The sequence below is a fragment of the Carcharodon carcharias genome, chromosome 9 (assembly GCF_017639515.1).
Source record: "Carcharodon carcharias isolate sCarCar2 chromosome 9, sCarCar2.pri, whole genome shotgun sequence".
Classification (NCBI taxonomy): domain Eukaryota; kingdom Metazoa; phylum Chordata; class Chondrichthyes; order Lamniformes; family Lamnidae; genus Carcharodon; species Carcharodon carcharias.
In genome coordinates, this window is record NC_054475.1 from 77,939,793 (window position 1) to 77,961,882 (window position 22,090).

The window sequence follows — 22,090 nt, forward strand, 5'->3', positions numbered from 1 at the left end:
GCATTTGTGTCTGCAATTCCTGAGTGTGACTCCCATTGTGTCTGTGGTTCCTGAGTGTGACTCTCTATTGGGTCTGTGGTTCCTGAGTGTGACTCGCCATTGGCTCTGTAGTTCCTGAGTGCGACTCGCCATTGGGTCTGTGGTCCATGAATGTGACTCTCTATTGGGCCTGTATTTCCTGAGTGTGACTCGCCATTGGCTCTGTAGCAACTGAGTGTGACTCGCCATTTGGTCTGTGGTTCCTGAGTGTGACTCACCATTGGGTCTGTAGCAACAGAGTGTGACTCGCCATTTGGTCTGTGGTTCCTGAGTTTGTCTCACCATTGGGTCTATAGTTCCTGAGTGTGACTCACCATTGGGTCTGTGGTTCCTGAGTGTGACTCACCATTGGGTCTGTGGTTCCTGTGTGTGACTCACCATTGGATCGGTGGTTCCTGAGTGTGACTCAACATTGGCTCTGTGGTTCCTGAGTATGACTCGCCTTTGTGTCTGTGATTCCTGAGTGTGATTCCAATTAGGTCTGTGGTTCCTGAGTGTGACTTGCCATTGGGTCTGTAGTTCCCTAGTGTGACTTTCTATTGGGCCTGTAGTTCATGAATGTGACTCTCTATTGGGCCTGTAGTTCCTGAGTGTGACTCGCCATTCGGTCTATGGTTCCTGAGTGTGACGCACCTTTGGGTCTGTAGTTCCTGAGTGTAAGTCTCTATTGGGTCTGTGGTTCCTGAGTGTGACTCTCTATTGGGTCTGTGGTTCCGCAGTGTGACTTGCCTTTGTGTCTGTGATTCCTGAGTGTGACTCCAATTGGGTTTGTGGTTCTTGAGTGTGACTCTCTATTGGGTCTGTGTTTCCTTAGTGTGACTCGCCTTTGTGTCTGTGATTCCTGAGTGTGACTCCAATAAGGTCTGTGGTTCCTGAGTGTGACTTGCCATTGGGTCTGTAGTTCCTTAGTGTGACTTTCTATTGGGCCTGTAGTTCATGAATGTGACTCTCTATTGGGCCTGTAGTTCCTGAGTGTGACTCACCATTGGGTCTGTGGTTCCTGAGTGTGACTCACCTTTGGGTCTGTGGTTCCTGAGTGTGACTCTCATTTGTGTCCATGATTCCTGAGTGTGACTCTCTATTGGGCCTGCAGTTCCTGAGTGTGACTCACCATTGGGTCTGTGGTTCCTGAGTGTGACTCACCTTTGGGTCTGTTGTTCATGAATGTGACTCTTTATTGGGCCTGTAGTTCCTGACTGTGCCTTTGCTTCTGTGGTTTCTGAGTGTGACTTGCCATTGGCCCTGTAGTTCCTGAGTGTGAGTCACCATTGGGTCTGTTGTTCATGAATGTGACTTGCTCTTGGACCTGTAGTTCCTGAGTGTGACTCTCTATTGCGTCTGTCGTTCCTGAGTGTGACTCGCCTTGGTGTGTGTGGTTCCTGAGTGTGATTCGCCATTGGGTCTGTAGTTCCTGAGTGTGACTCACCATTGGGTCTGTTGTTCATGAATGTGACTCTCTATTGGGCCTGTAAATCCTGACTGTGACTCGCCTTTGCTTCTGTGGTTTCTGAGCGTGACTCACATTTGTGTCTGTGATTCCTGAGTGCAACTCACCATTGGGTCTGTGGTTCATGAATGTGTCTCTCTATTGGGTCTGTAGTTCCTTAGTGTGACTCGCCATTGGCTCTGTAGCAACTGAGTGTGACTCGCCATTTTGTCTGTGGTTCCTGAGTTGGACTCGCCATTGGGTCTGTGGTTCCTGAGTATGACTCTCTATTAGGCCTGTAGTTCATGAATATGACTCTCTATTGGGCCTGTCGTTCCTGAGTGTGACTCGCCATTGGGTCTGTAGTTCCTGAGTGTGACTCTCTATTGGTTCTGTAGTTCCTGAGTGTGACTCGCCATTGGATTTGTGGTTCCTGAGTGTGACTCGCCATTGGGTCTGTAGTTCCTGAGTTTGACTCGCCATTGGGTCTGTGGTTTCTGAGTGTGACTCACATTTGTGTCTGCAATTCCTGAGTGTGACTCCCATTGTGTCTGTGGTTCCTGAGTGTGACTCTCTATTGGGTCTGTGGTTCCTGAGTGTGACTCGCCATTGGCTCTGTAGTTCCTGAGTGTGACTCGCCATTGGGTCTGTGGTTCATGAATGTGACTCTCTATTGGGCCTGTATTTCCTGAGTGAGACTCGCCATTGGCTCTGTAGCAACTGAGTATGACTCGCCATTTGGTCTGTGGTTCCTGAGTGTGTCTCACCATTGGGTCTGTAGTTCCTGAGTGTGACTCACCATTGGGTCTGTGGTTCCTGAGTGTGACTCACCATTGGATCGGTGGTTCCTGAGTGTGACTCAACATTGGCTCTGTGGTTCCTGAGTATGACTCGCCTTTGGGTCTGTGGTTCTTGTGTGTGACTCGCCTTTGTGTCTGTGACTCCTGAGTGTGACTCGCCATTGGCTCTATAGCACCTGAGTGTGACTCGCCATTCGGTCTATGGTTCCTGAGTGTGACTCACCATTGGGTCTATGTTTCCTGAGTGTGAGTCTCTATTGGGTCTGTGGTTCCTGAGTGTGACTCTCTATTGGGTCTGTGGTTCCGCAGTGTGACTCGCCTTTGTGTCTGTGATTCCTGAGTGTGACTCCAATTGGGTCTGTGGTTCTTGAGTGTGACTCTCTATTGGGTCTGTGGTCCCTTAGTGTGACTCGCCTTTGTTTCTGTGATTCCTGAGTGTGACTCCAATTAGGTCTGTGGTTCCTGAGTGTGACTTGCCATTGGATCTGTAGTTCCTTAGTGTGACTTTCTATTGGGCCTGTAGTTCATGAATGTGACTCTCTATTGGGCCTGTAGTTCCTGAGTGTGACTCACCATTGGGTCTGTGGTTCCTGAGTGTGACTTGCCTTTGGGTGTGTGGTTCCTGAGTGTGACTCACCATTGGCTCTGTAGTTCCTGAGCATGACTCGCCATTGTGTCTGTGGTTCCTGAGTGTGACTCACCATTGGGTCTGTAGCATCTGAGTGTGACTCGCCATTTGGTCTGTGGTTCCTGAGTGTGACTCACCATTGGGTCTGTGTTTCCTGAGTGTAACTCACCATTGGGTCTGTGGTTCCTGAGTGTGACTCACCATTGGGTCTATGATTCCTGAGTGTGACTCACCATTGGGTCTGTGGTTCCTGAGTGTGATTCGCCATTGGGTCTGTGGTTGCTGAGTGTGACTCACCATTGGGTCTGTTGTTCATGAATGTGACTCTCTTTTGGGCCTGTCGTTCCTGACTGTGACTCGCCTTTGCTTCTGTGGTTTCTGAGTGTGACTCGCATTTGTGTCTGTGATTCCTGAGTGTGACTCACCATTGTGTCTGTGATTCCTGATTGTGACTCTCTATTGGGTCTGTGGTCCCTGAGTGTGACTCGCCATTGGCTCTGTAGATCCTGATTGCGACTCACCATTGGGTCTGTGGTTCATGAATTTGACTCTCTATTGGGTCTGTGGTTCCTGAGTGTGACTCACCATTGGCTCTGTAGCAACTGAGCGTGTCTCACCATTTTGTCTGTGGTTCCTGAATGTGACTCACCATTGGGTCTGTAGCAACTGAGTGTGATTCGCCATTTGGTCTTTGGTTCCTGAGTATAACTCACCATTGGGTCTGTGGTTCCTGAGTGTAACTCACCATTGGGTCTGTGGTTCCTGAGTGTGACTCACCATTGGGGTCTGTGGTTCCTGAGTGTGACTTGCCATTGGCTGTGTCGTTCCTGAGTGTGACTCGCCATTGGGTCTGTTGTTCATGAATGTGACTCTCTATTGGGCCTGTAGTTTCTGAGTGTGACTCTCTACTGCGTCTGTGGTTCCTGAGTGTGAGTCGCCTTTGTGTGTGTGTTTTCTGAGTGTGACTCCCATTGGTTCTGTGGTTCCCGAGTGGGACTCGCCATTGGGTCTGTGGTTCCTGAGTACGACTCTCAATTAGGCCGGTAGTTCATGAATGGGCCTGTCGTTCCTGAGTGTGACTCCCATTTGGTCTGTGGTTCCTGAGTGTGACTCCCTATTGGTTCTGTAGTTCCTGAGCGTGACTCACCATTGGATTTGTGTTTCCTGAGCGTGACTCCGATTGTGTCTGTGGTTCCTGAGTGTGACTCTCTATTGGGTCTGTGGTTCCTGAGTGTGACTCGCCATTGGCTCTGTAGTTCCTGAGTGCGACTCGCCATTGGGTCTGTGGTTCATGAATGTTACTCTCTATTGGGCCTGTAGTTCCTAAGTGTGACTCGCCATTGGCTCTGTAGCAACTGAGTGTGACTCTCCATTTGGTCTGTAGTTCCTGAGTGTGACTCACCATTGGGTCTGTGGTTCCTGAGTGCAACTCACCATTGGGTCTGTGGTTCCTGAGTGTGACTCACCATTGGGTCTGTGGTACCTGAGTGTGACTTGCCATTGTGTGTGTGGTTCCTGAGTGTGACTCTCTAACGGGTCTGGGGTTGCTGAGTGTGACTTGCCATTGGTTCTGTAGTTTTTGAGTGTGACTCACCATTGGGTCCGTTGTTCATGAATGTGACTCTGTATTGGGCCTGTAGTTCCTGACTGTGACTCGCCTTTGCTTCTGTGGTTTCTGAGCGTGACTCGCATTTGTGTCTGCGATTCCTGAGTGTGACTCCCATTGTGTCTGGGGTTCCTGAGTGTGACTCTCCATTGGGTCTGTGGTTCCTGAGTGTGACCCGCCATTGGCTCTGTAGTTCCTGAGTGTGACTCGCCATTGGCTCTGTAGCAACTGAGTGTGACTCACCATTGGGCCTGTGGTACCTGAGTGTGACTTGCCATTGTGTGTGTGGTTCCTGAGTGTGACTCTCTAACGGGTCTGTGTTTCCTGAGTGTGACTCGCCATTGGCTCTGTAGTTCCTGAGTGCGACTCGCCATTGGGTCTGTGGTTCCTGAGTGTGACTCGCCATTGGCTCTGTAGCAACTGAGTGTGACTCACCATTTGGTCTGTGGTTCCTGAGTGTGACTCACCATTGGTCTGTGGTTCCTGATTGTGACTCACCATTGGGTCTGTGGTTCCTGACTGTGACTCGCCTTTGATTCCTGAGTGTGACTCCCATTGCGTCTGTGGTTCTTGAGTGTGACTCGCCATTTGGTCTGAGGTTCCTGAGTGTGACTTGCCATTGGTTCTGTAGTTTTTGAGTGTGACTCACCATTGGGTCTGTTGTTCATGAATGTGACTCTCTATTGGGTCTGTAGTTCCTGACTGTGACTCGCCTTTGCTTCTGTGGTTTCTGAGCGTGACTCGCATTTGTGTCTGCGATTCCTGAGTGTGACTCCCATTGTGTCTGGGGTTCCTAAGTGTGACTCTCTATTGGGTCTGTGGTTCCTGAGTGTGACCCGCCATTGGCTCTGTAGTTCCTGAGTGCGACTCGCCATTGGCTCTGTGGTTCATGAATGTGACTCTCTATTGGGTCTGTAGTTCCTGAGTGTGACTCGCCATTGGCTCTGTAGCAACTGAGTGTGACTCGCCATTTTGTCTGTGGTTCCTGAGTGTGACTCACCATTGGGTCTGTAGCAACTGATTGTGACTCACCATTTGGTCTGTGGTTCCTGAGTGTGACTCACCATTGGGCCTGTGGTTCCTGAGTGTAACTCACCATTGTGTCTGTGGTTCCTGAGTGTGACTCACCATTGGGTCTGTGGTTCCTGAGTGTGACTCGTTTGTGTCTATGATTCCTGAGTGTGACTCGCTATTGGGTCTTTTGTTCATGAATGTGACTCCATATTGGGCCTGTAGTTCCTGAGCGTGACTCTCTATTGCGTCTGTGGTTCCTGAGTGTGACTCGCCTTTGTGTGTGTGGTTCCTGAGTGTGATTCGCCATTGTCCCTGTAGTGCCTGAGTGTGACTTGCCATTGGCTCTGTAGTTCCTGAGTGTCACTCAACATTGGGTCTTTTGTTCATGAATGTGACTCTCTATTGGGCCTGTAGTTCCTGACTGTGACTCGCCTTTGCTTCTGTGGTTTCTGAGCGTGACTCGCATTTGTATCTGTGATTTCTGAGTGTGACTCCCATTGTGTCTGTGGTTCCTGAGTGTGACTCTCTATTGGGTCTGTGGTTCCTGAGTGTGACTCGCCATTGGCTCTGTAGTTCCTGGGTGCGACTCGCCATTGGGTCTGTGGTTCATGAATGTGACTTTCTATTGGGTCTGTAGTTCCTGAGTGTGACTCGCCATTGGCTCTGTAGCAACTGAGTGTGACTCTCCATTTGGTCTGTGGTTCCTGAGTGTGACTCACCATTGGGTCTGTGGTTCCTGAGTGCAACTCACCATTGGGTCTGTGGTTCCTGAGTGTGACTCACCATTGGGTCTGTGGTACCTGAGTGTGACTTGCCATTGTGTGTGTGGTTCCTGAGTGTGACTCTCTAACGGGTCTGTGTTTCCTGAGTGTGACTCGCCATTGGCTCTGTAGTTCCTGAGTGCGACTCGCCATTGGGTCTGTATTTCCTGAGTGTGACTCGCCATTGGCTCTGTAGCAACTGAGTGTGACTCACCATTTGGTCTGTGGTTCCTGAGTGTGACTCACCATTGGTCTGTGGTTCCTGATTGTGACTCACCATTGGGTCTGTGGTTCCTGACTGTGACTCGCCTTTGATTCCTGAGTGTGACTCCCATTGCGTCTGTGGTTCTTGAGTGTGACTCGCCATTGGGTCTGAGGTTCCTGAGTGTGACTTGCCATTGGTTCTGTAGCTTTTGAGTGTGACTCACCATTGAGTCTGTTGTTCATGAATGTGACTCTCTATTGGGTCTGTAGTTCCTGACTGTGACTCGCCTTTGCTTCTGTGGTTTCTGAGCGTGACTCGCATTTGTGTCTGCGATTCCTGAGTGTGACTCCCATTGTGTCTGGGGTTCCTGAGTGTGACTCTCTATTGGGTCTGTGGTTCCTGAGTGTGACCCGCCATTGGCTCTGTAGTTCCTGAGTGCGACTCGCCATTGGCTCTGTGGTTCATGAATGTGACTCTCTATTGGGTCTGTAGTTCCTGAGTGTGACTCGCCATTGGCTCTGTAGCAACTGAGTGTGACTCGCCATTTTGTCTGTGGTTCCTGAGTGTGACTCACCATTTGGTCTGTGGTTCCTGAGTGTGACTCACCATTGGGCCTGTGGTTCCTGAGTGTAACTCACCATTGGGTCTGTGGTTCCTGAGTTTGACTCACCATTTGGTCTTTGTTTCCTGAGTGTGTCTCACCATTGGGTCTGTGGTACCTGAGTGTGACTTGCCATTGTGTGTGTGGTTCCTGAGTGTGACTCTCTAATGGGTCTGTGTTTCCTGAGTGTGACTCGCCATTGGCTCTGTAGTTCCTGAGTGTGACTCACCATTGGGCCTGTGGTTCCTGAGTGTAACTCACCATTGGGTCTGTGGTTCCTGAGTGTGACTCACCATTGGGTCTGTGGTTCCTGAGTGTGACTCACCTTTGTGTCTATGATTCCTGAGTGTGACTCGCCATTGGGTCTTTTGTTCATGAATGTGACTCCATATTGGGCCTGTAGTTCCTGAGCGTGACTCTCTATTGCGTCTGTGGTTCCTGAGTGTGACTCGCCTTTGTGTGTGTGGTTCCTGAGTGTGATTCGCCATTGTCTCTGTAGTTCCTGAGTGTGACTTGCCATTGGCTCTGTAGTTCCTGAGTGTCACTCAACATTGGGTCTTTTGTTCACGAATGTGACTCTCTATTGGGCCTGTAGTTCCTGACTCTGACTCGCCTTTGCTTCTGTGGTTTCTGAGCGTGACTCGCATTTGTGTCTGTGATTCCTGAGTGTGACTCCCATTGTGTCTGTGGTTCCTGAGTGTGACTCTCTATTGGGTCTGTGGTTCCTGAGTGTGACTCGCCATTGGCTCTGTAGTTCCTGGGTGCGACTCGCCATTGGGTCTGTGGTTCATGAATGTGACTCTCTATTAGGTCTGTAGTTCCTGAGCGTGACTCACCATTGGGTCTGGGGTTCCTGAGTGTGACTCTCTATTGGGTCTGTGGTTCCTGAGTGTGACTCGCCATTGGGTCTGTAGTTCCTGAGTGCGACTCGCCATTGGGTCTGTGGTTCATGAATGTGACTCTCTATGGGGCCCGTAGTTCCTGAGTGTGACTCGCCATTGGGTCTGTAGCAACTGAGTGTGACTCACCTTTGTGTCTGTGATTCCTGAGTGTGACTCCCATTGGGTCTGTGGTTCCTGAGTGTGACTCTCTATTGGGTCTGTATTTCCTGAGTGTGACTCGCCATTGGCTCTGTAGCACCTGAGTGTGACTCGCAATTGGGTCTATGGTTCCTGAGTGTGACTCACCATTGGGTCTGTGGTTCCTGAGTGTGACTCGCCTTTGTGTCTATGATTCCTGAGTGTGACTCCCATTGCGTCTGTGGTTCCTGAGTGTGATTCGCCATTGGGTCTGTGGTTCCTGAATGTGACTTGCCATTGGCTCTGTAGTTTTTGAGTGTGACTCACCATTGGGTCTGTTGTTCATGAATGTGACTCTCTATTGGGCCTGTAGTTCCTGACTGTGACTCGCCTTTGCTTCTGTGGTTTCTGAGTGTGACTCACATTTGTGTCTGTGATTCCTGAGTGTGACTCCCATTGTGTCTGTGGTTCATGAATGTGACTCTCTATTGGGCCTGTAGTTCCTGAGTGTGACTCGCCATTGGCTCTGTAGCAACTGAGTGTGACTCGCCATTTGGTCTGTGGTTCCTGAGTGTGACTCACCATTGGGTCTGTGGTTCCTGAGTGTAACTCACCATTGGGTCTGTGGTTCCTGAGTGTGACTCGCCATTGGCTCTGTGGTTCCCAAGTGTGACTCGCCTTTGTGTCTGTGGTTCCTGAGTATGACTCGCCATTGGATCTGTGGTTCCAGAGTGTGCCTTGCCTTTGAGTCTGTAGTTCCTGAGTGTGACTCACCATTGGGTCTGTGGTTCCTGAGTGTGACTCGCTTTTGAGTCTGTGGTGCCCAAGTGTGACTCGCCTTTGGGTCTGTGGTTCCCAAGTGTGACTCGCCATTAGGTCTGGAGTTTTTGAGTGTGACTCTCTATTGGGTCTGATGTTCCTGGGTGTGACTCTCTATTGGGACTGTAGTTCCCAGGTGTCACCCTCTATTGGGAATGTAGTTCCCGGGTGTCACCCTCTATTGGGAATGTAGTTCCCAGGTGTCACCCTCCATTGGGTTTGTAGCATCTGAGTGTAACTCTCGATTAAGTCTGCAGTTCCTATGTATGACTCTCTATTGGGTCAGTTATTCCTGAACTTGACTCCCTATTGGGTCTATAGTTCCGGGTGTGACTTTTGATTCAGTCTCCTGTTCCCGGGTGTGTATTAATGTATACATGGCCTCTTGTAGTCTCACCAAGTGTTAGAGCCACAGTGGCAATGAGGTAAAAGGTGAAGGCAGGACTGTGGACCAATGATCCCACAGTGCAGTAAGCTTGCAGTGTAACAAGATGCTGATCTTTCTGTCCTTACCAGGTCTCTGTGCAGGAACCTATGTAACTCTAGGTATGCCATGGCTTCACACACATCCTTGGTCATCTCCAGCAGTTGTAAGCTGCTCAGTTTTCTCCCATATTTCTTCAGGTGATCCAACAGGCAACCATTTGACATAAACTCAGTGACGATATAGATTGGCCGTTGTTTTGTGCAGACACCATATAACTGCACCAACTTGTCATGTTTCAACTTCCTAATAAAACAGAGGTACAGGGTAAGAGATCATTTACCCAGGTCAGGTGACACATTTCTTATCACAACCCAAGCTTATTTATGCTTTACAGTACCCAGCACAACATCAAATACTCCCAGGGATTTTAACGCTAAAATTGTTTTATTAACTGCCAGGTACAGCATGGGGTTAGATACAGAGTAAAGCTCCCTCTACACTGTCCCCAACAAACAATCCCAGGACAGGTACAGCACAGCATTAGATACAGAGTAAATCTCCCTCTACACTGTCCCCATCAAACGCTCCCAGGGCAGGTACAGCATGGGGTTAGATACTAATTGAAGCTCCCTCTACAATATCTTGTATCTAATACCACATTGTACCTATCCTGGGAGTGTTTGATTGAAACAAAGCTCCCTCTATACCGTCTTATTGAACATTCCTCAGGAAAGCAGAGATATACAATACATATCCTGAGCTGGCTGATTGACAGCTAGAGTCTCACATCCTTGTATTTCATTATTTTTCTGATATCTTTACTTACATCATTGTTTCAGCCTCATCAATGAAGTCATCCTCAGACATGGAGCCCTCTTTGATCATTTTTATGGCCACCTCGTACTGTCCCCGCCATTTACCATGTTTCACAACACCAAACTGCCCATTCCCCAGCTCCCTCAGGAAAGTGAGGTCCACTGGATTGATCTCCCAGGCACCTGACAAGAAAGGAAAAACATCAGCCTGGAATAGAGGAAAACCACATTGTGAAGAGGGAATTCAGCCTGGAATAGAGGAAAACCACACTGAGGAGAGGGAATTCAGTCTGTAATAGAGGAAAACCACATTGAGGAGAGGGAATTCAGCCTGTAATAGAGGAAAACCACATTGTGAAGAGGGAATTCAGCCTGGAATAGAGGAAAACCGCATTGAGGAGAGGGAATTCAGCCTGGAATGGAGGAAAACCACACTGAGGAGAGGGAATTCAGCCTGTAATAGAGGAAAACCACATTGAGGAGAGGGAGGAGAGGGAATTCAGCCTGGAATAGAGGAAAACCACATTGAGGAGAGGGAGGAGAGGGAATTCAGCCTGGAATAGAGGAAAACCGCATTGTTGAGAGGGAATTCAGCCTGGAATAGAGGAAAACCACATTGAGGAGAGGGAATTCAGCCTGGAATAGAGGAAAACCAAATTGAGGAGAGGGAATTGAAGAAAAAACTTCAGATTTCAGAGGGATTACATTACACCAAACATTTCACAAAAATGATTTCTAATACTGGCTTCCTATTCTTAGGGGAGTGCTGTTCTTTATACTGAAATAGGGGCAACTATTCTGTATAGTTATTCACAGGGCTTATTAGTCTCTCTAATATAAACAGGGCCTGTTAGTCTCTATAAAATAAATAGGGGCAGCTAATCTCTATCATATAAATGGGCAGCTCTCTATTAGATACACAGGTTCTGCAAATATCTCTGATAAGCGCAGGGTCTGATACACTTTATAGCATTGCACTCTCTGGCTGACTAGAATGCCAGCGCCCGCAAGAGCCCTGCATAGCCTCTTTTCGGGAAGGCTCCATCAGACCTTGTTCCACTCAGGCACTTGACAGACCAGTAGCAAGCCTTCCCCCAGAATCAAGGACCGAGGGGACGGAATTCCCACAAGAGCTAACCATAAGAACGTAATTATGCTATGAAAGAACTAGTGTCAGCTGTGGCTCAGTGACTCGCACTCTCATCTTTGAGTCACAATGCTGTGGTCTAATCCCAATTCCAGGGTTTGAGCAAGAATATCAAAACTGACACTCCAGTGCACTACCGAGGGAGTGTTGCACTGTCAGGGGTGCTGTGTTTTGGATGAAACATTATAGTGAGTGTCTCACTGGTGAATACAAAAGATTCCATGACTAACCTGAGGAAGAGCAGGGAAGAATCTTGGTCTCCTGAACTATATTTAAACTTCAATTAACATCACAAAAACAGATTATCTGGTTGTTATTTTATTGCTGTGTGGGGGAGCTTGCTGTTCACAAATTGGCTGCTGCATTTCTTACATTACAATAGTGAGTACACTTTAAAAATACTTAATTGGCTGTAAAGTGCTTTGGGATGTCCTATGGTTTTGAAAGGTGCTATATAAATGTAAGTCTTTCTTTTATTTTTATAGGCAATAGAACAGGAGTATGCCAAATGGACCTTTGAGTCTGCTCCACCATCCAATACAATCAATGAAAGACAGAAAAACCTGGATTTTTGTGTTCAAATCCTGGGGCTTGACCACAAAAACTTCAGACTCAAAGGCAAGAGTGCCACCCACTGATCAATGGTTCACACAAGTCTCTGTATCCCTTGAAAACTTTGTGTTATCCTGTGTAAGGTGCTGCAGTCCATGGGCGGAATCATCCCAGATTTGTACAAAGTGTGGTTGTGGGCAGGAAAAGGACATTTTATCCGTTGGTTGCAATGGCAAGTTTTCACACCCTATCAACTCATTCCTGGTTAATATAATTCCTTATTAATAATGCATTCATGAGAAACGCTGGTGGGCAGGCTCGGATTTGCCCACCCTACTTTGACCTCAGCGCTTCCTCGCTCCAGGTCCCATACTTAAAGTGCACCGGGGCGGGGCCTACTAAATGTTTACAGACCAGGGCTGCTAAAGGTGACAGATGGCCCCAAAAGCAAAGAAGACAGCAGCCTCCAAATTGAGTGATATCTCTCTGGGGCGCCTACTAGACACAGTGGAAGGCTGTCACAATGTCCCCTACCCCCACTCTGGCTGCAGGAGGTCCACTAGAGTCACCAATCCGGCCTGCGAGGCAGTTATTGCCACCAGAGCACAGAGGAGGTCAGCCATCCAGTGCAGGATAGGGTGAATGCTCTCATCCGTTCTGCCAGCGTAAGTCAACCACCTCATCACTCTCAACTCACACACTCACAATCCCATCACACATCCACAGGGATCTCACACCTCAAGGGACAACACCACTAACTCACACAAACCCTCACATCTCCATCAGGCTAATATCCTCTGGAGCTCGCATCCCCATTTCCGTCCATGGCTCTGCTCACCAGATAAACATTCCACGCAGTGCTATCTGTCCTGCTCACACTCTCTCCATCTGTTTCATGCAGGAGAAGATGGCTCACAATAGCAGGGAGAAGTCCCAGGCCAGGGGTGGACACCCCCACATTCGGCCCTTTACTCACTTTGAGGAGCATGCCAACACAATGACTGGTAAGGGCATGGACCATGCCTGCAGTGACGGTGAGGTCATTGGCGAACACCCATGTGAGGATCCTGTATCACATCATCCCTCTCTCAACGCAGCTGAGAGTGTTCACTCTCCTGCTTTTGAATCTGCTGCTATGCACTAATTATCTCTACTCTGGTTCACAGGGAGCTCTGTCAAGTGACCAACACCCTCAACCAGCCAGTCTCTCAGCTCCATCCAGGTCATCACCTCCAGCCAAGAGAACACCTCCTCCATTGAAGACCTGGAAGACCTGTCACAGCGTTTACCCACATGCTTCACACACACAAACACACAGTGGGACCTAGATCTAGAGCAGGCTTGAGTTTACAATCTGGTGGTCACCGCACGGACATGTGCCGGCAGCAGGAGGAGGCAGGTTCAGCCGAGCTCTCCGGCACTCGGAAGACAGCTGGGGAAGATGCATCTGTCAGGTACGAATCAGATGACAAGCCTCTGGATTTGGCCTTCCAGTTCATTCTGGAGAGTCGGCAAAAGGTGGGGGAACATTACGCAGTGCTGTTGGAAGCCCTCAAAAGGGTGGCATATGAGTCGGAGGAGCTCTCTGGTGAAGTGGTGCCTACACGTGTGCTTATGGAGGTCTCCATGGGAAAGATGACAGACGTTATGAAGACCCTGGTCCAGCAGAATGCGACGATGTGCACAGACATGTACTCCAACGCAGTAGCCATGGGTGAGTTCCTGCAGTGGCAACATGAGAGGGAAACGGGGCACCTCGATGTTCCTCCTGGTTTTTCCTCCCCTCAAAGAGTCAGGCCTGGGCCCCTCAAGCACCTGAAGGGAGGAAGAGCAGCAGCTGGACACCCTTGGGTCATCCACTGAGGAACCTCAGAGGCTGGCCTCTCCCTCCTAATCCCCTTTGCTCGTGACTCCCTCAACCTCACCCTCTATCACCGCAGAGGGAGCAGCTGACCCACAGGAGAACAGCCAAAGCAAGCCGGAACCGCCAAGGCCTTGGCTCTCCAGAGGACACATGCCGAAGTCATCAGAGGCAACAGGGCCAACCATTGCACAGGCTGTCTCTATCCCTGCTGCGGATGTGAGGGCAGCACATAGAAGAAGTGCTGACCTAGAAAAATTAAGAATTTCTGATGACAAATGGTTGCACAAGTGAACACATTTTGTCACTTTATAATCTGAAAATATATTCACTTTTGCTGAATGATGTGTAATGGTGTCTTTCAGTTTCATTTACTGGCTTCGTGAATCCCCCCCACTACCTGCAGTTCAGCTGCACGCAGCTGAACCATGAGTGATTCTGGAGGGGGATGTGTATGTGGCAGGGCCATTCTCCCATGCACACACATCCTACTGCCCTGAGCATTTTCAATGCTGCCTGCTGGGGTTCTCTTTCAGTTGTCCACCTGAGCTGACCTGCATCTCCGCCCACCCACCCACTGATCACACTCCCATGCTGCACTTGTGCCCATCCAACATGCGGCTCCGCTCACTTTCGATTTGAGAAAAATGGTAGCCGTTACGTTTCTGCTCAGCTCCCCCACCCTTTTCTCTCCCCGAGTCACCAATGTCCTTCTCCCATCACTGTTGAACCCCCCTGACATCATCCTACACCTCCCCACCATCACCTACCAGCCAGAACCCTTTTCTTCCCAGGATATCCAGGTGAATACGCACATTCCCTACCTCCCTAAAAATCCCACCCCCATCCACATTGACCTCCCCAACGTCCTCCTTCCCACCCTCAGGGTCTGTGCCTCCCTATGAGTGCCCACCAACCAGCCTCGCTGTCACTTCTACCACTGCCAATGCACCCTCACCCTCCCACTCTTCTGGCTCACTCTGCCCTCTCTCACACTTACCAATACCTCCCACCATGCCCACCCTCAGTTTGCTCCCCAGGAGGCAATTATTGAGTTCACAGACTCCTCCCTTGCATGTTCACTTGGGCACTCCCCCCCCTCCTTATTCCCTCCTCTACTCTTACTCCGTCTCCCCTCTGAACACCTTCCTCCCTCCAAACTCCTTCCTCCCTCCGAACTCCTTCCCCCGCCCGCCGCAAACTCTTACCTTACATCTTCCTCTCCCCTTACACCTACCTCCCCTCTTGCCACATTTGCCCTCGTTACACCTTCCTCCCCTATACTCGCTCCTCCTCCCCCCCACCAAACTTCATCAGCTCCTGACACCTTCATTCCCCGACCCCGCCACCTCTGCATACTTTCCTCTCCCAGTCAAACCTAGTGACCTTCCTTTCTCACCTAACCAAGGCCCTAACAGTAAGTGCAGAATCCTGCACGTCACACTTGTCCAGACATATTCTGGAGCAGCGTGTTTTCCTGCTGGTATAACGGTAAATCTGGCGTGGTGGGACAATTCCAGTCAGGCCTTACTTTGCACCCCATTAGCAGGATGCAAAACGGGTACACGGCAACCTCCAGCGGGATTGGCATCCGCCATGGCGGACATCCCTACTCCTGTACTCGAATCCTTTGGCTATAAAGGCCAACTTAGCATTTGCCTTCTTCACCGCCTGCTGCACCAGCAGCTGGTGTACAAGGACACCCAGGTCTCATTGCACATTCCCCTCTCTCAATTTATAGCCATTCAGATAATAATCTGCCTTCCTGTTTTTGCTACCAAAGTGGATAACCACACATTTATCCACATTATACTGCATCTGCCATGCATTTGCCCACTCAGCCTGTCTAAATCACACTGAAGCATCTCTGCATCCTCCTCACAGCTCACCCTCCCACCCAGCTTTGTGCCATCTGCATATTTGGAGATATTACATTTAGTTCCCTGATCTAAGTCATTAATATATATTGTGAATAGCTGGGGTCCCAGCACCGATCCCTGCGGTACCCCATTAGTTACTGCCTGCCATTCGGAAAAAGACCTGTTTATTCCTACTTTTTGTTTCCTGTCTGCCAACCAGTTTTCTATCCATCTCAATACACTACCCCCAATCCCATGTGCTTTAATTTTACACGCCAATCTCTTATGTGGGACTTTGTCGAAAGCCTTCTGAAAGTCCAAAGAAACTATGTCCACTGGCTCCCCCTCATCAACTCTACTAGCTACATCCTTAAAAAATTCCAGTAGATTTGTCAAGCATGATTTCCCTTTCGTAAATCTGTAATGACTCTGTCCAATTTTGCCACTATTTTCCAAGTGCTCAGCTATTAAATCTTTTAAAATGGACTCTAGAATTTTCCCCACTACTAACGTCAGGCTGACTGGTCTATAATTCCCTGTTTTCTCCCTACCTCTCTTTTTAAATAGTGGGGTTACATTAGCTACCCTCCAATCTGTAGGAACTGTTCCAGAGTCTATGGAATCTTGGAAGATGACCACCAATGCATTCACTATTTCTAGGGCCACTTCCTTAAGTAGATTATCAGGCCCTGGGGATTTATCGGCCTTCAATCCCATCAATTTCCCCAACACCATTTCCCTACTAATACTGATTTCTTTCAGTTCCTCCCTCTCACTAAACCCTGTGTTCCCTAACATTTCTGTATGCTATTTGTGGCCTCCTTTGTGAAGCCAGAACCAAAGTATGTATTTAGTTAGTCAGTTGTTTCTTTGTTCCCCATTATATATTCCCCTGTATCATACTGTAAGGGACCTATATTTGTCTTCACCAATCTTTTTCTCTTCATATACCTATAGAAACTTTTACAGTCAGTGTTTATTTTCCCCGCAACCTTACTCTCGTACTCTATTTTTCCCTTCTTAATCAATCCCTCCTTTGCTGAATTCTAAACTGCTCCCAATCCTCAGGTCTGTTGTTTTTTTCTGGCCAATTTGTATGCCTCTTCCTGGAGAAGGTTCACTGGACTGATATCTGAAATGGAGTGGGAGTTATATTATGAGGAAAGGTTGGACAGGCTGGGCCTGGAGTTTAAAGGAATGAGAGGAGTTCTTATTGAAACATATAAGATCCTGAGGGGAATTGATAAGGTGGATGCTAAAAGGATGTTTCCCCTTGTGGGTGAGACTAGAACCGGGGTGGGGGGGGCACAGTTTAACAATAAGGGATCTCCTTTTTAAGATGGAGATGAAGAGAATTTTTTTCTCTCAAAGGGTTGAGAATCTTGGGAACTTTCTTCCCCAGAGAGAGGTGGAGGCAGGGTCATTGAATATTTTTAATGCTAAGGTAGATAGATTCTTGATTAACAAGGAAGCCAAAGTGGTAAGCAGAATGTGGAATTGAGAACATAATTAGATAAACCATCTTATTGACTGGCAGAGCAGGGTTGAGAGGATGAATTGCTTACTCCTATTCCTAATTTGTATGTACGTATGTTCCAAATTAACTGAAGGAGGTCAGTGAGTTGAATGTTATGTAATTGTCAAGCACACCGCAAGCGCAATGAAACGTACTATCAAAACATTTACCAGTGACCAAACTATTAATTAGGACGATACTTTGAACTGACCTGGGCTTCAAAAACTATCAGATCCTAGCGTCCTGCACTGTGAGGCTTCGGCCCTTCCCCTGGTGTCTGCACCATGAGGCCTTAGCCCTTCCACTAGTGTTTGCACTGTGAGGCCTCAACCCTTCCTCTGGTGTCTGCACTGTGAGGCCTCGGCCCTTCCCCTGGTGTCTGCACTGTGAGTCCTTGGCCCTTCCCCTGGTGTCTGCACTGTGAGGCCTATGCCCTTCCCCTGGTGTCTGCACTGTGAGTCCTTGGTCTTTCCCCTGGTGTCTGCACTTCGAGGCCTCGGCCCTTCCCCTGGTGTCTGCACGGTGAGGCTTCAGCCCTTCCACCGGTGACTGCACTGTGAGGCCTCAGCCCTTCCACTAGTGTCTGCACTGTGAGGCCTCAGCCCTTCCCCTGGAATATTTTACCTGAACCTAAGGCATGAAGAAATGCTGTGAGTACTGGATGGATGGTCATTCATGCATGAGAAGCCTGCTCCTCACATAGTCTAATTTCCACACAAACGCAATTTCTAGCAGGGATCATCAGTTAGTGATCAGGAGCAAGAGCTGTGGTTAATTTCATTCCTCCCTAGGGCACTGAGCCCAATTAGAGAACTTGAACCACTAGCACTGGCTAAGACAGATCAACACAGCACAGGGAACCTCATCACTGAACCACAAGGGTTACAGCACAGTGGGGAGGCCAATTTGCCCATGGTGTCTCTGCTGCAGCAATCCAAAGCTAATCTCGCTGTTCCACTAGCTTTGCCCTTACAGTCCTCAGCCTGTACTGGTCCATGTCATAGAGCCCCATAATCCAGGTCGACACTCCTGTGCTGTATGGAGGGTTGTTGTACTGTGGGAGATGCTGTCTTTTGGATGAAACGTTAAACCGAGGCCCCATCTGCCATCTCAGGCAGGTGTAAAGGATCCCAAGGTTGTAATTTGAAGGAAGAGTGGGAATTCTCCCAGGTGTCTGAACCTTCAATCAACATCACTATAAGTAGATTGTCTAATCATTATCACATGGCAGTTTGTGGGATCTTGCTGTGTGCAATTTGGCTGCCATGTTTCCTACATTACAACATTCATTACACTTCAGAAGTACTTCATTAGCTGCAAAAGATTTTGGGATGTGGTGAGATTGTGAAAGGTGCTATATAAATGTAAGTCCTTCTTTTTTCCTGGCTCGCTTCAGCATTGTCTAGGGACAGATTGTAGCTGTGCTTGTAAGATAAAGTTTGTAATTTCTTCATGAAGTTGGTGCTGGTTTAAACATGAAGCTGTTTATCATCACAATATTGCAGCAACAGAAAGCTAAGAGAACTCTGACCACTGCACAAGCTGTTCTCACACCTCCTCTCTCAGCAAACTATACTAAACTGTTCTAACACAATGAGAAAAACCCTCAACAAGTTTAACCAGAATCTTCATGCAGGAAGTGAGTACTGGGTTGAGGGGGGGTGAGGGTGGGGGGTGAGGGTGGGTTACAGACGGTCTGAGTGAAAGTGTATAAAAGAATGAAAGCTGTGCAGCTTCCTGCTGTGTACATGGCAGTCCAGTTGCTTCGCTTTATTTCACACACTGTGGTCTATATTTGTGATCTTTCTGTGCCATACATCTACAGAGACTTTCCGCTATTCTGCTAGTGCCAGTGCTTTCACTAGAGGTTAAATCTCACTAGCAGGGAGTTTACAGCCGTTGGAAGGGTCAGCTGTATCTCAGGGAAGAGCATCCAAGCCTCAGAGTCTGAATGTTAGACACGGAGCAAATGCACTAAGTATTTCTTCAATGGTAAGAGATTAAAAAGTGTAGTTTACAAAAGGACCTGGGTCTCCTGGTCAATAAATCACTGAAAGCTAACATGCAGGTGCAGTAGGCAGTTAGGAAGGCTAATGGTATGTTGGCCTTTATCGCAAGAGGATTTGAGTACAGGAGTAGCAAAGTCTTGCTTCAATTAAATAGAACTTTGGTTAGACTGCACCTGGAGTACTGTGTGCAGTTTTGGTCCCCTCACTTTAGGAAGGATATTGTTGCCATAGAGGAAGTGCAACTAAGGTTCACCAGACTTGTTCCTGGGCTGGTGGGACTGTCTTATGAAGAGAGATTGGGAAACTGGGCCTGTATTCTCTAGAGTTTCAAAGAATGAGAGGTGATCTCATGGAAACCTACAAAATAATTAAAGGGATAGACGGGGGATGCAGGTAAGATGTTTCCCCTGGCTGGAGAGTCTAGAACCAGGAAGCACAATTTCAAAATAAGGGGGAAGCCACTTAAGTCCAAATGCTGATGGCTGTCACCTAGTTTTCAATCAAGAATTGGATATATATACTTGAAAAGCGAATAATTCACAGAAAGATGCGGAAAAAGCAGGGGCACTGGGACTAATTGGAAAGCTCTTTCAAAGAGCTGGCACAGGCATGATGGGCCAAATGGCCTCCTTCTGCTGTGTGGCTCTCTGACAGAATGTTATCCTTACAGGACTGAAAGCAGCAGGGAGGCCGGTCGCAGGTCAGGATTCATTTCTTCTGTCAGCAGGATTTGCCGTGACTCTTTAACTCAGTCATGGCATTAGCATCCCCAGTTCCAGACTTCCAGACCAATCACAGAGTGTGGGTGTGATGATATCCCTCACACTGTCAATGAAGGCTCTGACAGAGGTCAGAGTGGCTACAGAAAATTCTGCTTGTGGAGAATACTGGAGGCAAGAGCATGGAAAGATGAGGTAGGAAGGCTTCCCCCTCTGTTGCCTGACTCTTTCCTCAAGGTCAGATTGGAAGTGGCGAGGGTCAGAAGGGAGGAGGAGGAAGTCAGTCCTGCACATGGCTGGCAGTAGTGGAGGCTGTCAGCAGGAATGTGGTGGATTATCTCATTTGAAATGGTGGCAGGAGAGTGAAAGAGAATGCAAAAGACATTTACCAGCTTTAATTCCAACACCAGCAACAGAAATTGGAACAAGCACCTGCATCCTGTGTCAGAAAAGATTTAATGACCTCACTGGGTCCGGAAAGATGAGTGCCATACCATATTCAGGTGCAACTACCACTTGCTGACTTCCCAAGCACTATCCTGCACAATGCTCCTCTAAGCGACACATCTTACATACTGCACACATTCTCTTTAAGCACCCATATCTCTGTCTGAACAGACACTCATCCTCATCCTGTTGCATACCCATTCCCTCACAGTCACAGTTCATGAGTCTTCTCATTCTGTCAGCTGCACACATTTCACTTCTCACACTAATAATTCTCCGTTTTCTCTCATTGCGCGAAAAGAGAGTGCACGACTCCAGGGAGAGGCAGAGAACCGGGGCCGGACCTGTAGCCACGTATGCGCCATCAAGAATTCCCTGTACCCAGGGGGATCCAATGCTGCAGAAAAACCAATGGTGTTCAGTTTCTGACTGACCTCATCTGTGATAAAATGGACACAAGTAGCAGCCTTGGATAACAAGACGCTGGTCAACTTGGAGATATGCTTGTTGGCAGCAGATTGTGAAGATCCTGGTGATGTTAGCAGCAGATCCCTGATGGAGCCAGAGGTGAAGAAATTCAGGCTGTGGTCACCTTGATGGCCACTGGCAGTGTGTGTCCACATGACCATATTGGAAGGCGGTCTTGTCCCAGGAGGCTTTAGATGTCAGCAGCAACTTACCATGAAAGCTTGGGCCTCTTGAGGCATTGTTGTTCCGTCATGTTGAGGAAGCTGATTGTGTTGTGCCGGGGATAGTGCCTCCTTCGAACTGGAGCTGTGTATCCATCCCACTTGTCCTATGGAGCAGCATGTGGCTGCAGAGAAGGCAGAACTGTTAGTGTTGTTGCTGTTGGTGAAACTGCTCCTGCTGTTCCTCATCAGATGTCTGGGCTGCATCTGCTGCGTAAGGTGTTCCTAAGCCGCAGTGAAGGCTGACAGCAGGGATGTTGAGTTGAAAATGAGCAAATTCTGAGGTAGGTGAAGTAGTTACATTTCACAGGACCTGAGGGAAAGCCATTCTTCTGCATTTCCTAACCTCGGCTTCGCCCCCTCTCTACTCTTCTCCACATCCCCTCCCCAATCTCCCCCAGATCTCTCCCTGTGCTCTCTCCTTTCTCCCTCTCTGCTTCCTCCACACTTTCTGTCCCGTCTCTCCCCCTGCTCCCTCCCCACTCTCCCTGCTCCCTCCCGAGTCCCCATCAGCTCTCTCACCACTCTCCCTCTGCTACCTCACCGCTCCCTTTCTGTTCCCTCCCCGTTCTCCCTGCTTCCTTCCCACTCCCCCCCAGCTTTCTCACCACTCTCACTCTACCTCCCTGCTCCCACTCTGTTCCCTCCCCACTCTCCCCACTCCCTCCCCAGTTCCCCTCAGCTCTCTCCCCACTCTGCTACCTCCCTGCTCCCTCTCTGTTTCCTCCCCCCCACCCTCACCACACATCTTCCCTGATCCCTCTCCACTCCCTCTTGCTTTCTCCCCATTCAACCTCTGCTCCCTCCCAACTGGGGAAGGTGGTGAAGCAGCGCTATTGTCTAGTAATCTAGAGACTCTGGGGTCCAGGGTTCGAATCCCACCACATCAGATAGGAAATCAATAAAAAAACTGGAATTAAAAGTCTAATCATGACCATGAAACCATTGACGATTGTTGTAAAAACCCATCTGGTTCACTAGCGTCCTTTAGTGAAGGAAATCTGCCATCCTCACCTGGTCTGGTCTACATGTGACTCCATGCACACAGTAATGTGTTTGACTCTTAAATGACCTCTGAAATGGCCTAACAAACCACTCAGTTGTATCTAAAAGGCACTGGAAGCAACAATA

At 48.7% G+C, this 22,090-nt stretch overlaps 1 protein-coding gene across 2 annotated transcripts in view; it reads right to left on the reverse strand.

Annotated features, from left to right (window-relative positions):
• Positions 1 to 22,090, reverse strand: part of btk (Bruton agammaglobulinemia tyrosine kinase) — a 424,430-nt gene that overhangs the window by 274,794 nt on the left and 127,546 nt on the right. For both annotated transcript variants that reach the window (XM_041196306.1, XM_041196307.1), the window contains exons 13-14: positions 10,172 to 10,343; positions 9,432 to 9,648 (exon numbers count right to left, since the gene is read on the reverse strand). In XM_041196306.1, the coding sequence (XP_041052240.1) occupies positions 9,432 to 9,648; positions 10,172 to 10,343 (389 nt within the window). The remainder of the gene's footprint in view (positions 1 to 9,431; positions 9,649 to 10,171; positions 10,344 to 22,090) is intronic.